The 18276-nt window shown below is 37.6% G+C and overlaps 3 protein-coding genes across 6 annotated transcripts; 2 read left to right on the top strand and 1 right to left on the bottom strand.

The window, feature by feature from the left end:
- Positions 4759 to 6705, top strand: LOC18776031 (cytochrome P450 71A1). The gene is made up of 2 exons (XM_007210740.2): positions 4759 to 5747; positions 5854 to 6705. The coding sequence occupies exons 1-2, from the start codon at positions 4806 to 4808 to the stop codon at positions 6469 to 6471; spliced, it is 1560 nt and encodes a 519-aa protein (XP_007210802.1). The 5' UTR covers positions 4759 to 4805; the 3' UTR covers positions 6472 to 6705.
- Positions 7049 to 10528, bottom strand: LOC18776735 (serine/threonine-protein kinase AFC2). Of its 4 annotated transcripts, XM_007209095.2 has the most exons (11): positions 10303 to 10528; positions 9432 to 9624; positions 9057 to 9237; positions 8904 to 8952; positions 8694 to 8808; positions 8331 to 8425; positions 8064 to 8220; positions 7919 to 7983; positions 7734 to 7831; positions 7535 to 7637; positions 7049 to 7442 (listed from the first exon to the last, which is right to left on the bottom strand). In XM_007209095.2, the coding sequence occupies exons 1-11, from the start codon at positions 10399 to 10401 to the stop codon at positions 7296 to 7298; spliced, it is 1302 nt and encodes a 433-aa protein (XP_007209157.1). In that variant the 5' UTR covers positions 10402 to 10528; the 3' UTR covers positions 7049 to 7295. The 4 variants fall into 4 exon arrangements, with proteins under 4 accessions (XP_007209157.1, XP_020419435.1, XP_020419437.1 ...); XM_020563846.1 differs by lacking the exon at positions 9432 to 9624 and having other exon boundaries at positions 10303 to 10416; XM_020563848.1 differs by lacking the exons at positions 8694 to 8808; positions 8904 to 8952; positions 9432 to 9624 and having other exon boundaries at positions 10303 to 10526.
- LOC18777741 (cytochrome P450 71A22) lies at positions 14618 to 16975 on the top strand. Its single transcript, XM_007209846.2, has 2 exons — positions 14618 to 15943; positions 16096 to 16975. The coding sequence occupies exons 1-2, from the start codon at positions 15029 to 15031 to the stop codon at positions 16729 to 16731; spliced, it is 1551 nt and encodes a 516-aa protein (XP_007209908.1). The 5' UTR covers positions 14618 to 15028; the 3' UTR covers positions 16732 to 16975.

Below are 18276 nucleotides of genomic sequence, written 5' to 3'. Positions count from 1 at the left end.
CATCTCAACATAAAATGGATTATTTCACTGAAGAGTTGTCACTATAAAACATAAAGTAGTATGAAAAGATGACTTACTACCACACATGATTGTTGCCGCATGTATCTAGATACAATGTGTTTGCTTCAGGTTCGTCCTTGACATGTTGGTACGCCATCAAGAGTGTCTAGTCTTCCCTTTTCTCTGCAAAGTCAGGCAAGTTAGGCAACTAATGATGATAGTTTTGACACGGAAGCACTCGACATTGAATTTGTCTAAGTTTTAGCCTAAAATAAACCAGAGATTTGCCTTCTCAGCTTGTCCTCATGCATGGAAAATCAGATTTTTGTTTCTCTTATTTGGCTATTTGAAAAAGCATTTAATTGTAGTTTCTCCTGAAGATCTCAAGATAAAATGGATATGGTGAAATGAAAGGAGAGATAAACGAGTACCAACTAAAGACCCAATTGATTGGTATAATGGCCTGACTGATACTTTGAAAATAATTTGGTATCAGTTGTGTATGGAAGAACCATGTGTACATATAGCAGAGCTTGCAGAATTATTACTCACACAGAACTGTTTGATTCATTCAGGTATTTAACACAAACCTGAAGACGAGCAAGTTTCTGAACAGGTCTGATACTCTCTCGCGAGGCTGCACCCTCTGAACAGCTCTGACAAAGAAAAACAAAACCAATTTAACTTATAATTATCACCATTTACAAGCAAAAAATTAAAAAAGATATCACCCCGGCCATAGTGAGTGCTTTTAGGGTGATTGAAAGAGACTAGCTTAGGTTTTACTACACACATGCTACAAATTCCAACAGTTGTCGGCCAATCTCAAGGACAAGGTCAATGGGAAATGAGCGGTAATTGTTTTTCTTGAGAAAATCAATCCATCACAAATTAATCTCATACTTACAATACACCACCCCACCCGGCCCCGGCCACGGCCCGCCCCCGGACAATTTTTATGGCAACTATTTCCCTTTTTTCTGTGTCCCGGCATTCCAAAACCTGTGCAAGGTACCTTCACCCATTTTGCTCTGGATGAGACTAATAATTAAAGCCCACAACTAGGTTGTAATGTTAACGAAAAAAAAGTCCATAGAGTTTTGTCACATGCAATACATTTTTTTATACTACTTTTGTATCTTAATGAAAAATGATCTTAACTTGTAGACGAGGGGTTCCAAGTTTAAACACCCATAACACTGTGCAACTAGTGTGTGTGACCATTGCTTATACTAATATATAAAGAGTAAAGGCATAGAATCGTGTCAAGTTAGATTACCTTCAATATTTTACTAAATGGGAAATTGGAGTTTTTTTTTTTTTTAATCAATCTTATTTTTTAATGGTTAAATAATTTTATTATTATTCTTGCACACATGGTGATTAAGTGAAATGTATTTTAGCAGAACAATGGGTCCCTTTCACATCATGTCAACATATTTAACACATGTTTTGACAAATTTGACGGTGAGGGGCAGAGTGTGACCCAAAAAGAAACTTGCAACATGGGGCAACAGGAAATGAGCTTAATTGTTTTTGTTCAAAATCGTGTAAGCTTGTTTTGGTCGTCCAAGATTCTCAAACAAACCATTTAAGTTCAGTTACTAGTTTTAAGTTTTGACACAAATTATTTGTGAATTGGTTGAAATGAAATCTACCCCGCATGTTGTTGCAGCACTTAAGAGCACTTTCATTCATTTGCCATGGCAAAGAGCAAGGGGAGGTAAGGTCTATTACTATTCACATGAATAATGCTAACCCTTGCAAAAGGCAAAGTGTATTTCCACTCATTGCCATGACAAATGGCAATTATTATTCACTTTAAATTATTTTTATTTTTTATGCATAAAAGATTAATTTTGATAGGGTTTTGGCGTTGCAAGTAAAGACTATGGTTTGATATTTATAAATAAAAAATTCTGAATTTTTTGGTATTTTTTTCTTTTTAAATTTTATTATTATTATTATTTTAACTGACTACTGATGTCATCATTACGTCACTTGCCCAAGCAGCAGCACATGTTGAATTTGCCTATGGGCTTGCCCAGGTTGGTGGGCCCCACACCTTGCCCAAGCTTGGCCTTGGGCGCTGAAGCCATCACGCGGGCCTAAGCCCTCTCCTGCCGAGCTTCCCCTCGCCGCTGGAAGTGCTCTAATTTATGTCATTGCTGCTTCACAAGTATATGCTTAATTGCTTGCACACAACACAACTTCAAGGGCTGACTTGCACTCTATTTTCAATTGTTGCTTCTTCACGATATATTCCTTTATCCCACAAAACAATTTTTCATGGTCACCATTTTATTTATTATTTTACTTTTTTCTCTCTGTCCCACTATTCCAAAAGCTTACAATATAATGACACCTTAATTCATCGTTATGACGGGTTCAGTTATGATACATTCATTGTTGGGTCATCATGATCCATTGATTGGTACATTTAATGGATCATGATGATTCAACAAGTAGAGTATTTCTATTTTCTATGTATTTATACTGCATATGTGAATGAATGGTAGAAAATTTGCATCATGATGGTTGAGTCCTTAGATCGTGTAGGTTTTAAATCAGCTGGGTGACAATAATCCTTCACATATGCTTTCATTTTAATTTTTCACATAGGCAGTCAATGTGATTAGGCCTGGACCAAAATAGAAGGGAAATAAATCAGCTTGTCTTCATGCATGGCTTGTCTATCTTATTTTGGTAAGAAGCATGAAGAAGTTAGATTTTGTCTTCACGTAACAACCGTCGTCGGCCAATTCAAAGCCGGACCACATCAGACTTTGGTCCACAACCTCATGGACCAGTTTTTGCGGTAGCAGGCAAAAAACGTGTTTATTTGAGTTTAAAAGCATGGCATGGCATGGCATGCATGGCTCAGACTCTGAGCTCACTCAAGACTACCTGGAAAGCGATCCTACACCTCTCCCTCTGCCCTTGATACCACGGCAACATCTTCCCTTGTTTCGAATTTAAATTCTATGTTTATTTTCCAGAAATCTGTAAATATAGCAATTATCATTACTTTTATCGACATTACCTATAACTGAAAAATCTAAGATCAATGGCAAATTATAGATTTGCAGCAGATTTTGATCAAAGAAGAGTAGGCTTGGTTCTTAAGTTGGTGGTGGATATTACGTCTACATATACATCGGGTCCATGAGGTTGTGCCTCAAATTGTGATGTGGTCGATCGGATTTGGAATGGCCGAGAACGGTTTGTCACTAGTAAATACATAAAGAGAAGAAACTTTTGAAATGACCATTCTACTGTAATGTTCTATAATTTCTCAATGGTGCAATAGTAAGGTGAAGAAGATAAAAGCGGCAACTGCGGCGAGTAGTTGTGTGCATGCAATTAATTACGACAAAACTGGAACTGAAAACCAGCATGTCTTTGTTATCCAAAATGGGTTGAAAATTTTTCATCCAAAATGGGAAAATCTTGGACCATCAAAAGGGGGCAATGTCAGAATCTTTCCCAACACATCCAGAAATTTTTTTGCCATGTCGTATAGTAGGTTGGTGGAAGAAGACATCCTGGTGGACCCGATACTTATTGTCAATTTGTAGCAGTTTCACTATTACACCAAATCTCTGGCGCAGGCTTAATTGCAAGCTTCAATAATTGTGGAAGACGACATCTGGTGGATATTAATTCTTCTGCAACTTCAAAAGAATGCGTGCATGCATGGCTCTCTCTCTCTCTCTCTCTCTCTCTCTCTCTCTCTCTGCCCTCCATCCTTCCCTTGATGCTATGACAACATCTCTCTGTTGTGTTGGCTTTAATTCTAACTTTTATCTTCCCTTGATATGCTACGGCTAAATCTGGTCCACGAGGATGTGCCGGCTCGAATTCTGATGTGGTCGGATTTGGATGGGGCCGAGGACGGTTGTCATAAGTGTACGTGAAGACGAATCTAACCTTGTCATGCTTACCAAAATAAGCGAAACAAAAATCTGAAAAAATTCCATGCAGGAAAGGAAGACAAGTTGAGAAAAGACTAATCTCTGATTTAATTCCTATGAAAATAAAATTCCAGTATTGTAATCCTCCTAAGCTACATTACTAACATCACAGTTGGAATTAAAGCCAACAGAAACTAAACACATAACTCATCAAATGTATCCCTCCACAGACAATAATTATTGTCTCCACGAGTGTGATAACTGTAGCATAACCGAACTCTGTCATTATGTAACTTTTGGTTCCTATGTAGTTTACCAGTTTTTTCATTTTATTCTCTGTAGTTTTAATTTTGTCAATTTAACATCTAAATTCAATCAGAAATACCCCTCCAACTAAGAGACACATGTTTATTTCGTTAAGAAATTAGATGGAAATTTAAGCATATCCTTAAATTGCAATAAAATCAAACTACAGAGATCAAATTGCCAAAATTGAAGTTAAAGCCAGCCCTTCGTGCAAAGAATTTCATTTCATTACAAATGATATCTTTAAATTACAATAAAATCAAACTACATAGATAAAATTACCAGACATGTTCACAAATAATTTGAGTGGTTGAAAATTAGCAATTGAATTTGTTGATTTGAAATGGTGTTTGAAAATCTTGGACCACCATTTTGAACAAATATCTCAAATATTTATATCGACATTATATTGAAATCAACCCTTGCTCTGAATAAAAAATTATATCTATTTGACAATTACAACCGACCTCTGACGCAGGCGTAATTGAAAGTTTCAATAAGTGTGGGCTCCCAAGCTGGACAACTTATCTATAAATAAGAAGAAGAAGGCCCTCAGATTTCAACTGGCAACCCAAAATTAAAGCAATGGCGGTACTTTCACTTTTCAATCAAATGTGGCAGCAACTACAGAGCAATCTTTTCCTGCTTCCTCTTCTCGTCCTTTCAATATTCATATTGTTTGCACTTACAAGATCATCCTCATCAAGTGGGAAAAACCAGAAAATCAAACTGCCACCATCCCCACCAAGGCTGCCTTGGATTGGGAACCTTCACCAGCTAGGATCATTCCCACACCGCTCTCTTCAAGCTCTCTCGAAGAAGTATGGCGATGTTATGCTTCTGCACTTAGGAAAAGTTCCAACGCTGATTGTTTCATCTGCAGAGATGGCCAAGGACGTGATGAAGACCCAAGACATTGTGTTCTGCAGCCGGCCTCAAACCACGGCTCCAAGTATATTGTTCTACGACGGCCATGACATTGCGTTTGCTCCTTATGGGGAGTACTGGAGACAAGTTCGAAGAATTTGTGTTCTTGAGCTTCTGAGTCTCAAAAGAGTGCACCAGTTTCAGTACGCAAGGATGGAGGAAGTTGCAGAGTTGGTCAGCAAGATTCGCAAAGCCTCCGCCAGCGCGAACGGGGCTCCCATTAATCTTGGGGAGCTGCTGGTGTCAACCTCCAACAACATTATCTGCAGGTGCATTCTTGGACAGAAGTTTGAGGACAAAGAAGACAATTGGTTTGGAGAGACCACAAAGGAGTTGATGACTCAGGTGATGAGTTTCAGCTTTGGAGATTTCTTCCCTTCTTTGAAATGGATTGACCGTGCCAGAGGCTACCTTGCGTATTTGAAATCCATTTGGTTAGAATTTGATAAATTTTTCGATAAGTTGATTGACGAACATAAGGCAGCACAGAAAGAAGGTAAGCCTCGGAAGAAGGATATTGTGGATATTCTCCTCGACGTTCAAAAGAACGGCTCACTCGACTTTGAGCTCACTACCTCCAATGTCAAAGCAATTCTGCAGGTATGTATATCCCCCATCCCCCTCTCCCCCCTCCCTAGCTTTAGTCACATTGATAAATATATATGAGGCTGAAGATTGATTTGGCTTGTTGATTTTATGATTTTAGGACATGTTTGTGGGTGGAAGTGATACTAGTTGGACAGCAGCGATATGGTTAATGTCAGAGCTTTTGCAAAATCCACGGGTGATGAAGAAAGTCCAAGAAGAGGTAAGAAGAGTGGCGGGGAGAAGGGGATACGTAGAGGAGAGTGACATCAAGGAAATGAAATACATGACATGTGTGATCAAAGAAAATTTAAGACTTCACCCTCCAGCGCCTCTTTTACTTCCTCGGGAGGCAATGTCAGATGTAAAATTGGGAGGTTACGATATACCTGCGAAAACACAGGTGTTTGTGAATGCATACGCTGTACAAAGAGACCCCAAAGTATGGGACAAACCAGATGAGTTTATGCCAGAGAGGTTCGAGGAGAACTCCGTTGGTTTCGTAGGTCAGGAGTTTGAGCTGATCCCATTTGGCGCTGGGAGAAGGGTGTGTCCTGGACTCGCCTTTGGGGTTGCTTCAGCTGAATATGTGCTTGCTAACATCCTGTTTTGGTTCGACTGGAAGTTGCCTAGTGGTGGCAGTAAATTGGCTGAGACCTTGGACATGTCCGAAGTTTACGGTCTCACAGTCCATAAGAAAACTCCTCTGTATCTTATTCCAACACCATACTCCCCTTAATCCCTCCATCATCGCCCAGAGTTTTCATGGCCTCTTTATTTTATTTATGATCTAAATCTAGTTCTTTTTTGTTTTTGTTGAGCAATAAGTTGTATCTGCAATGCCTGCAGCAACATAAATAACATGGTGGTACGCCATCAAGAGTGTTTAGTCTTCCATTCTCTCGGCAAAGTTAGGCAACTTCGTGTTGCCTTCATAACAGTAATGATGACAGTAATGAGATTTGCCTGCTCAGCTTGTCCTCATGCATGGAAAATCAGATTTTTGTCTCTCTTATTTGGCTATGTGAAAGAGCATTTAATTGTAGTTTCTCCTGAAGATCTCAAGATAGAATGGACACGGTGAAACGAAAGGAGAGAAACGAGAACCAATAATAGCCACACCAAAATAAAGACCCAATTGATTGGTATAATGGCCTGACTGATACAAACTAATTTTGTATCAGTCGTGCATGGAAGAACCAAATTATCAGTTGTGCATGGAAGACCCATGTGTATATATAGCAGAGCTCGCAGAATTATTACTCACACAGAAGTGTCTGATTCATTCAGGTAAAATTTAACAAATAACAAGGTGGCCGGAAAGTAATGTGAGAAGACATTTGTTCATTATTTCAAACTGTCAGTTCTGTACAATAATCAAAGGCAGGTGGCGTTGGGCAACTGGGAGAGCAGAATGGGTGGGCCGCTCGCGGTTAACAAATAATCATCAGTACATTCGGATATATCTACATGAGGGGGATGTTATTAACAACACCTGTCAGGATTTCAGGCCAGCCACATTGCACACTTCACTCAGCGGCAGGCACAAACACAATAATAAACTCATCTTCTAAGATTGTCCTTCGTGAAAAATGAATGTCTGAGGGCTTCCCGAGCTGAAAGCCTATCCGATGGGTCGTACCTAAGGAGACCCTGCAAGAGGTGAATGAGGTCCCCTGCGGAATGGTCTACATGCTGCATTACAAGATTCTGGAAAAAGAAAAAAGAGCAACAAGTTAAACATTAAAGTACAAAAATGAAATTAAATGGCTCTAAAAGTCCACCAAGTATGTAACACAAACCTGAAGACGAGGAAGTTTCTGAACAGCTCTGATACTCTCTCGCGAGGCTGCACCCTCTGGCCAATCCAATCTACCCCTCCTGACATACTTCTCAGCATGTCGGCTGTAAATTTCCACAAGCAACATTTAAGTAAGAACATTTATCATCTTCATGCTTCCAAACAGAAATTACAGAGAAGGATAGAAAGATCTCACTTACTCTGCTCTCTTCAATATGTGCTGGGGCAAAGGCCCAAGTACCCGCTCCATCATGGCAAGATGCTCCAAATTTTCATGAGTCTGGAACAAAGCCTCACCCTGTTGCAAGGAGAAGAAGCAGCATAAGTATGGCTTGTATTACTTAATACATACTGATAATCAAAAGCATATAGTCAGCAGACAAACCGTGCATAACTCCACTAAGATACAACCAATGCTCCATACATCACACGGGTAGGTCCATCCCATTCCTGCACCATCATCATAAATATTAAGACTACTTACAGGTATACAGCACAAAGACATCATTACAAATTGAATTCAAACTTACCAAGAATAACCTCTGGAGCTCGGTAATGTCGCGTTGATACAATATAGTTTTGTTCTTGACGTTCATAAGTTGTGCTTCCAAAATCAATAACCTTAATAGCACTTGACTTTGGAATTCTTTTAAAATATGAGCTATCTTTGGGTGATCGAGATGAGTTCTACAGTTAGCAAATTGATAGAACGTCAGAGAAAAAACAGGCAAAAGATCTAACCATATGATACAATCAAACAACAGGCAAAGAAGGTAACAAAGGAAAAGGGTAAGCACCTTATTATAATCAGGAACTTTACTGTAATCGTGAGAAACAAGGAGTATATTCTCTGGCTTCAAGTCGGTATGAATCAGGCGAAGGTCATGCATGACTGTGTAGAAATGGGAATATCATCAGAAAGCAGGACCACAAAGAAAAACAAAACCAATTAACTTATAATTATGACCATTTACAAGCAAAAAATTAGAAAATATATCAGCACCCATTGTGAGTTTTTTTTAATGAAATAAGACAGAACAAAATAGATTTATTACTCTAAACACTAGAGGACGTAATTTCATTGCAGTGAACTTGCAAAAGAAAAGCAGACAAGCAATATATAGTTATTGAAAGAGACTAGCTTAGGTTTTACTACACACATGCTACACATTCCAACAGTTGTCGGCCAATCTCACGGACAAGGTCAATGGGAAATGAGCGGTAATTGTTTTTCTTGAGAAAATCGTATAAGCTTGGTCCAAGCTTCTCAAACACCTGTTGAAACCATTTAAATTCATGCACAAGTTTTAACCCCCGAGTTATTTGTGAATTGGGGAAATCAATCCATCACAAATTAATCTCATACTTACAATACAAATATGGTTACGATAGTCAAACCAGTTCCGTAATTGCACACAACTGCAAGGAATGAACCCATTTAACATTGCTAAAAGTTCAGGAAAAAACTTCTTCAAGCACTCCATTGAAGTAAAAAATTTGAAAAATTAGGAACAACTACTCACCGGTTGCCACCTTTGTCATGTTTACCAAGCTGTTGCAGCACTTCAATTTCGATCATTGCTGCTTCACGATATTTCTTGACCCCCCGAACAATTTTTATGGCAACCATTTCCTTTTTTTCTCTGTCCCAACATTCCAAAACCTGACCAAAGGTACCTTCACCCATTTTGCTCTGGATTTTGTCTGCATGAAGTAAGACCAATAATTAAAGCCCACAACTAGGTTGTAATGTTAACAAAAACAAGTCCATAGAGTTTAGTGAAAAACTTGCACACACTGGAAATCAATTGAAACATCAGAAGTTAAAAGATCAAATAAACCAGAAAAAATTGCACCAGAACATAAGAAAGAAAATTATGTGTTGATTGTGTAATTACAGCGAGATGTTAAATTTTCTCCGAGCGAAAACACGTAATGCCCATCTTTGTCATCCTCTCTCCATGGGGGGGAACCATTTCGAGCCACTTCCTTATCAAAAAGAGAGATAGTAGTGTGGTCTGATGGTGCCATCAAAGATGCAAAGCTTGTCACATTCCCAAGCTCTTGTCCACAAAACATTCCTACCTGAGCCTACACACAGCCATCCATTCAAGCACCACCCAACAAATTAAGTCAAATTCTGCCATCCCCAATACCGTACCCCCAGCCAAGCCATACCCCTTGGGTTACGTCAGAATCTCATAAATCATAACCAAAACCTAATAAATTACCAGAAACAAGAAAGAGCAAATTCTACACACAGATATGCATTAAAGCACACATAAGAGAGGTAAACCTAAACATCAACAACAAAGGTATCACCAAACATTACAAACAACAATATTACAACTATAAACATCCTTCTCGGGAAGCTTTCAAATAAAAAGTTCAAATATTAGAGCATTAAAATAATGAATAAATCGAGCTAGTTGTATGTAAATTAATCATTCAAACGAGATAGAACAAAAGGGCTACTGGTAACTTGATAGTTTTCTTGGCAATAACACGTTCTGATCAATCATTCAAAGTTTTTTTTCATGTATATTCAATAAACTTATCCATGCTGCGATCTGAAAGGCTGAGATTCTAAAAATCTTCCAATAAATTCAGAAACTTTAATTTCAAATCTGGATGCATAAAATAAAGATAATGTTTAATCACCGACTGTAATAGCATCAACCACAAAAATCGAGCGATCCCTGAACAGTGCCAAACAAAAACCACAACAAAATTGAATCAGGCATAAAATTTTCGGGACAAAGATAATACCTTTGGGGCCTGAGGAACATCCCAGCCCAATCGCGCTCTCTTTCGAGGGCGACGATCCAAGTGAGTGAAAGGAAACTCCGTCACGCGCTCAGTCTCCATGGCCGCAGATCAAGAAATCGAAGATCGCTAGAAAGAAAGTAAAAAAATTTTGACGAGAACGGAAAGGAAGTAGAGGATCGGCGAGATGAAAAATAGGGGAAGAAAGGTTGTGTTGTGTGAGAGATCGGCCAATGCGAACCCTAATTTTAACCTAACAACGATGCGTAAGACGATTCAGCCGACATCTAACCGCACACGTGTCGCGTTCCTGTCCGTGTGTTTGACCGATCATTGTTATCCAGCTAATCAATGCTTTTCTTTTACTATGGTCAGAATTTGGGTTGGGATTTAACCGTGGTTGAGTTAGCTTTATTTTACAGCGAATTATATACCCACGAAAAGGAATTATAGTCCAACGAGAAAAAGACGTCAAAGTTGGGCCTAAACCAGTCTTGTTCTTCTTTGAATTGTGGGCTAAAAGTCCAATTAGGATAAGCTAGATTTGGCCCAATGTTTATCCCTCTCTAAGTAGAGTCAAAATAGTCATTAATAATTAGGGTTCATTTCAATTTAGTACCTGAATTCTCACTCTTAAGGCATGTTTGTCCATACACTCTTAATTTTAACATTCATGTACCCTAATTTTTTTTAATTTTTTGCAATATGATTCTGATGTTAACGTCACGGTCAAAATTTATGTTAATTGCCTACGTGGCAAGCATGTGTTCCTCCTATTAGCTTATTTCAATGTCAATTGAAGCGTATTTTTCGGCACTTGGTGTCATCCCACTCGAACTTGTAGAAAATGTGTCATACTTTCTTAACAACAGTACTAGCATAAGACAACAATATCCCAAAAATATCCTTCAATTAACATCAAAAGAAACAAATAGGTGGAAACCAGACCTGCCTCGTAGGTAATTAATGTAAATTTTGAAGGTAAAGTGACACCAGAACTAGATTACAAAAAAAAAAAAAAAAAGGTACATGATTGTTAAAATTGAGAGTATAGAAGCAAACAAACCTTAAGGTAAGAATTCTTGGTATTAAATTGATATTAACCCTAATAATCAATACGAACATAGAAAATGGTTAAGCCAACAACCTTTAATTTGCAATGCATAACTGTCAACTCAAAAATGATTTTTTTTATTGAGAAAAAGAGCAATGATTTTATATTAATTCATAAAATAAAATCTTTGGTAAGCATTATATCAGTATTTTTATTTCGGCATAATAAGACCATATGAGTATAATATTTTCGTTTCATAAAGGCTGGTAACTTTCCTATTGATAGAGTTACTATAAAGGCTCTCATATTGTTAAGTCTCTATGTTTGTGGCATATATAGCACATTATATATACACACAACGCTTGAGAGCGCTAACCGGTTAGAAAGTTAATTTGAAAGCATTGCTAGAGTGGGCAATGACTGAGCTTTTGAGGCATCCCAAGGTCATGAGTATGTTGCAGAGCGAGGCATGAGGAATCGTCAAAAACGAAACAGACCTAATTACAGAGGATAATATGGTTGGCATGCACTACTTGAAGGCAGTGATCAAGGAGACTCTTCGCTTACATCCTGCAGCTCCATTGCTAATGCCAAGGAAGGATGGGCAAGATGTGATTAGAAAGTGGTGCTGCTAAAAAGAAATGGTCGTAGGGTGTTATCTTTTTTCATTTTTGGTACAAGAATTTTGACTCATCCCAATTTTGTATCCGAACAATAGTTTGTCTTACTTTAGTTTTAAAATTAATTTTGTTTTTAATAGGTAGCAAATCAAACTAGGTTTAAAACAGTTAACATCTCTTATATATGAGGAATTTTGCGTTTTTCTTCGCATTACCATTGAAGACACACATGATGTACTTTATAGTAACCAAGATTGTCCTACAAGATCTGTTAATTACTCTAAAAATAGAAATATGAAAACTACCCTTTGAATAATGCTTGCTTGAACTCCGGTTGAGAATGATTGAACTTCTTTCGAGTAATGTTTAGTGTTGGAAACCGCTTCTTTCAATTTCAGTTAAAATTTTAAAGAAGGGTTTAGAGTAACTACTTTTAAAAAAAAATTGGAATCGAGAATGGACATTTACGTCTTATAAACTTCACTAAGGAGCTATTTCGCATAATCAAATATTTTTATCCAGAAAATGAAATTGAAACTAGCAAATTTGCAATTAGGCAGAAGTAAATTAATGTCAAACGTTTGACCCCCTCTCCCCCCCCCCCCCCCCCCCCCCAAAAAAACGAAAAAAAAAGTTAAAAAACATTTTTCTAGTGATAGTTTGTATGTATCACCCTTTTTCTTTTGGCCTTTCCCACAATTGCTTGGTAACACTGGGAAAATACAACTGCAACTCCTAATAGCCAAAATTTATTCTACTAGTATTGCTACTTCTTAACGTGCACTTCCCCACACTCGCTTATTGCTAGATTTTGTCCCGAAAAGGAAAGAAATACCATGTTCTGGTCATTGGTGAATCATAGGCAGTTAAGCTTTTTGCCTCTAAAAGATTTAGTTGTCATTATCTTAGAGGTAGCAAATCCAGTTTTAGCTCTTACATTAATGGCAGCACTACGAATTTCCAAGAAGGATTGAGCATGTCAGTAGATAAAAAGGGATTTTACCTTTACGAAGGAGCTGCATGAGAAACTCGCACTAAATTTATTTTCCATCCGATCTTGTCTGCTGAACAGATTGCGGAATGTTTATGTATCCAATTAAATAATTTGGACAGGATTTTAATGATGTTTTCATGTAATGTGTGTGTATATATGTTTTTAAGACAAAGGAATTTAATACATCTTTATATATAAATGCGGAGAATTGTGAAACATTCAAAATACCAGAAAATATTATTGGTTAATGCAAACATTAAAAATTGAAATTATTAATTAAATAAGGATAATATGGTATATTCACACTTTTTCATATTTTTTTTTTAAAAAAAGAAGATAATACATCCTATTTTTATGGAACATAATTATTCACTAGCCCCTTGACACATGCTCACGCATGTGCCAATTGGTTTTCTTTTTCTTTTTTATTTTATTTTTAGAATTAATAAAAGATAACAGAGTAGTTATGTTCCATAAAAGTAGGACCTATTATCTTATTTTGTTTTTAATTTTAATTTTTTTAATATTAAAAAATGTGAATTTACCATATTATCCTCATTTAATTAATAATTTCAATTCTTAATGTTTGAATTAACAAAGGGCATTTTCTAGTATTTTGAATGTTTCACCATTCTCTGCCTTTTGCTTTATATATATAGATTATCTTTTTTAATTCTTAAATAAATTTAAAATTTTCTAAAAAAAACCCTCTAGCAGGCGCGGCAGCGCGTGCGGAGAGGCTAGTATGCGTATGTATAAAGAGAAAAGGAAGTATCTCTTTTGGGTCCGTCGTGTAAACTTCACATAATCGGGAGGGGGAGAGATTTGAATCGACTTTTAGCGGCGGCTTTTTAATTCGCTGACGGTTAGCAGTGGCTTTTCCCATCGCAAAAGGCATTTTAAGGGGTAGTTAATTCATCACGAAAGGTAGAAAAATCGTCGTGAAAGATGAAAAACTGCAGCCAAAACAATTGACTGTGACATATTCGCAGAAATATGGTGTTTTCCCTTGCTATTTTCATGTAGGCTTTGTTTTACTTCCCCAAAAATGCTACTGCACATTTGGCAAGTCGCATAGAAGCTGCAATAACGTTCATTGCACCAATGCAACCCAAAATTTCAATAATTGAGAACCAAGCCCCAATTGCATAGTTAAGAGTCATAAACAAATGCTTAATGTGTTTGGAGTAAGTTTCATATTTTGTGAATTATAGTTTTGATGATTATTATAATTTGATTCCTGATCCCCCTTCAACTTTGTTATTGTATAATAAACATTAACATACTTAGACACAAATAGTTTATTAATTAATAATTTACATGGTATTAAGCAAATAAAATGGACTTGTTCCTTTATTTTGTCCCAATTATATAAGAAGAGCAATACCTACACGCTCAAATAATTTTCTGCTTGTCTTTTTCTTAATGGTTTCATTTGTATTTCTCTGTCACTGTGATGAGCCTGATGCTCATATGGTATATCTGCTAAATAAACATTTGCTGGAGCTGGTGGAGAGCCAGAAAATCACATGAAGAGACCTGAAATTTTTATATACTAAATTGAACAAGTGTAGGTAAACATCTAGTGTGATGACCTGAAATTTTCTATGTTATAGCAGCCATGTCTTGCTCTTTTTTTTGTTTTTTTTTGTTTTGTTTTGTTTTTTGTTTTTTGTGGCTGCGTTATAACAAAATGACCCTTACTTATAATCTTATAATCACATTGATGTAACCGCATAAGACTGTGCATTGACTAATACTAATCTGATAATGTTTACTAATGAGAAGTGATCACACCGGCATTAATGGTATCACTTAATATATTGATGTAACCGCATATTATATTCTGCCATTCTCACTTAATATATAGCGACGAGATTGACTAGTATTCAGAGAGAGAGGAAAGGTCATACTGGGAACCCTCTCTCCTCACTGTCAATAGATATAAAAAAATAAAACATAAGAGAAAGAAAGGTCTCAAAAGAAGTTAAGAAACATCTATATATGTGGCTATGATCAACATTTGACATTGAGTTCTTAGGTATTGAGCAACCAGTAGCTATGCACCTATTTGTAATTGCCCTTCCCTTCCTCATCTTCACAATCTTCCTCATCAAAAGGCTTACAGATACACCAAAACACAAAAACCTGCCTCCTTCACCACCAAGTCTACCAATACTTGGAAACCTCCACCAACTAGGCACTTACCCTCACCGATCCCTACAACGACTAGCTCAGCACTATGGTGAACTCATGGTGCTTCGTTTTGGTATGCAACCAGTGCTCGTAGTTTCTTCTGCAGATGCTGCTCGTGAGATCATGAAAACAAATGATATCATCTTCTCTAACAGACCCAGATCAACCATTGCAGATAAACTTTTGTATGAAGCTAAGAGTGTGTCTTCAGCTCCTTATGGTGAGTATTGGAGGCAAATGAGAAGCATCTGCGTGCTCCAACTTTTAAGTAACAAAAGGGTTCAGTCTTTTCGAGCAGTAAGAGAAGAAGAACTAGCCTTGCTGACTGAGAAAGTGAAACAGTCTTCTCTGTTGTCATTGCCTGTGAATTTGAGTGAGTTGTTTGCTTCACTAACTAATGATGTGATTTGTAGGGTGGCTTTTGGGAAAAAGTATAGTGGAGATGAAGGTGCAAGGAAATTTAAGAAGTTGCTTGGGGAGTTTATGATCTTGTTGGGTGGTTTTTATGTAGGGGATTTTATTCCATGGCTTGGTTGGGTTAGTCAAATTAATGGTTTAGATGCAAGAGTGGAGAAAGTTGCTAAGGAGTTTGATGAGTTTCTGGATTGTGTAGTTGATGAGCATATGTGTACTCTTAACATGAAAGGAGAGAGCTGTGGTGATAATATGAGTGTTGAAAGTGAAGATGGGAAGGATCTTGTGCATGTTCTGCTTGAAATTCAAAAGCAAAACAAGGCTGGCTCTTCCATTGATAGGGATAGCATCAAAGGTATCATTTTGGTAAGTCTCTTCTCTGTCTCCACAACTAAAGCAAGAAAGCTCAATAGCTTTATGTGCCTAAGATACCTACATCAGAATATATAAAATCTTATATCTCCATCCATTGCTAATTGATTTCGGGGGTGAACTAAGATCTTTCTTGGTTTATGCAGGATATTTTTGGTGGTGGAACTGATACTAGCTACACAGTTCTAGAGTGGGCAATGACCGAACTCTTAAGGCATCCGAGAGTCTTGAAAAAACTGCAAGATGAGATGATGGGAATTGCTAATGGCAAAGCAGACATAACCGAGGGCGATTTAGATAAATTTCCTTACTTAAAAGCAGTGATCAAAGAAACACTTCGGTTGTATCCTCCAATACCGTTACTGGTTCCTCGCGAATCAACTCAAGAGGCTAAAATAAAGGGCTATGACATAGCAGCAAGAACCATGGTCCTGATCAATGCTTGGACAATTGGAAGAGACCCCTCAATGTGGGATGAACCAGAGGAGTTTAAACCAGAGAGGTTTTTGAACTCTTCTGTAGATTTCAAAGGGCATGACTTCCAATTAATCCCATTTGGAGCTGGAAGAAGGGGCTGTCCAGGATCCTTGTTTGCCATGATCACTAATGAGATTGTGTTAGCAAATCTTGTGCACAAGTTTGACTGGACATTGCCCGGTGGAGCAAGAGCTGAGGATATAAGCATGACAGAATGTACTGGCCTTGTCATCCACAGAAAAGCTCCTCTTGTAGCTATGGCAGCGCCAAGGTTTTCTGAGAATTCCTGCTTTCCCATTTTATGATTGTGAAGGCCTTTCTGCAGTGTCACCTCAAAGTTTCATAACAGAAGCCCAAAGGAAGCATAAGATCATGAAATGCTGAGTCATGCTTAGCCTATATAAAATGATTCTTTATATTGTTCCTTGATAAAAAAATAAATTAAATTATAGGAACTTAGACTGTCATCCTTAGATAAGATGTATTTTCCATTAAACTTGGATGTTAGATTGGATTTTGATTTTAAAGTCTTTTGGATCCACACGAAAACAAATTTCTACCTTGAATTTTCCTATGCACAAGATAGAAACTTAAATGAGGCACGGAACTCTTTTAAGTCAAAAGTCAAACACTCCATGCTTTCCAAAATCATCTAAATTTTTTTGTTGTCTTCTGCCCAAGTGGATGAATTCGTGTGGACTAACTCATCCCTAGAAGAAGAAGAAGAAGATAACGAAGATAACAAATTGAAACAAACTAACTCGTCCATAAACTTTTATGTGGCTCTCCTCTTACAAATGACTAACTCATCCCTGAAATTTTCTATTTTACTAATCTGATAATGTTTACTAATGAGAAGTGATCAACCGGCATTATATTCTGCCATTCTCACTTAATATATAGTGAGGAGATTGACAAGTATTCAGAGAGAGAGAGGAAAGGTCATACAGGGAACCCTCTCACCCTACTGTCAATAGATATAAAAAAATAAAACATAAGAGAAAGAAAGGGCTCAAAAGAAGTTAGAAACATCTATATCTGTGGCTATGATTAACATTATACCAGAAATGTACTTGTCCGTTGTTGATGTGAAAAAGTGGTTCGGCAGGTGTCTATCTTCGGAAGATGTCTAACTTCAGAAGGGTAAGTACCTGCAAAAAGACACGTTCGGTAAGACCTTGGGGTATCGGTGTGGTACCGGCCGAAGGCTCTCCGATGCTTTAGTAAGTACGGTTTTAGTAATGTTAACTGACAGATCAATCGGTAGCATACCGTTAGTTCTGATTCCCCCCTTTTGAGGATAGGGGTCTTCTTATATAGGCCTTGGGAGGCGTGCACTATGCTCATATTTCCGATGTGGGACTGTAGGAGCGGATTGTGAGCATGACACGTGTCCGGTAGAGTAATGATCAAAAAAGAAAACGATCGGTAGGCACCATGCCGAAGGTCATCAGTGATCAATACCAACCCTGTCCACGTGTTCGGAGGTCATAGGTCGTTTATTCCGGGTATAAACATCCGTAAACTTTTATGCGGCTCCAAGTTGGCACACAAATTTGTGAGGCGGTGGTTTCAACTTTTAAATACATTGGATAGTCCTATCCTATATGTTGTTTTGTTTTCTTATGATCTTTGCCTTTATTTAAACACACACAACACATTCGTTTCTAGTACCAACTCTGAAGATGCTAAATCCCTTGCAATTATTGCAAGAGCTAAATGAAAGCTCCTCCTTTTTGCAACCTTTGGCCTTCACACTGCTGGCCATTTTCCTTGTCCTCCTATACACATGGTACTCTTCGACTAAAACCACCACCCAAAAATCAACACAACCACCTTCTCCACCAAAG

Source organism: Prunus persica, chromosome G5 (genome assembly GCF_000346465.2).
Source record: "Prunus persica cultivar Lovell chromosome G5, Prunus_persica_NCBIv2, whole genome shotgun sequence".
NCBI classification, from domain to species: Eukaryota; Viridiplantae; Streptophyta; class Magnoliopsida; order Rosales; family Rosaceae; genus Prunus; species Prunus persica.
Note: the sequence above shows the minus strand (reverse complement) of the source record. Positions and strands in the feature narration are given on the sequence as shown.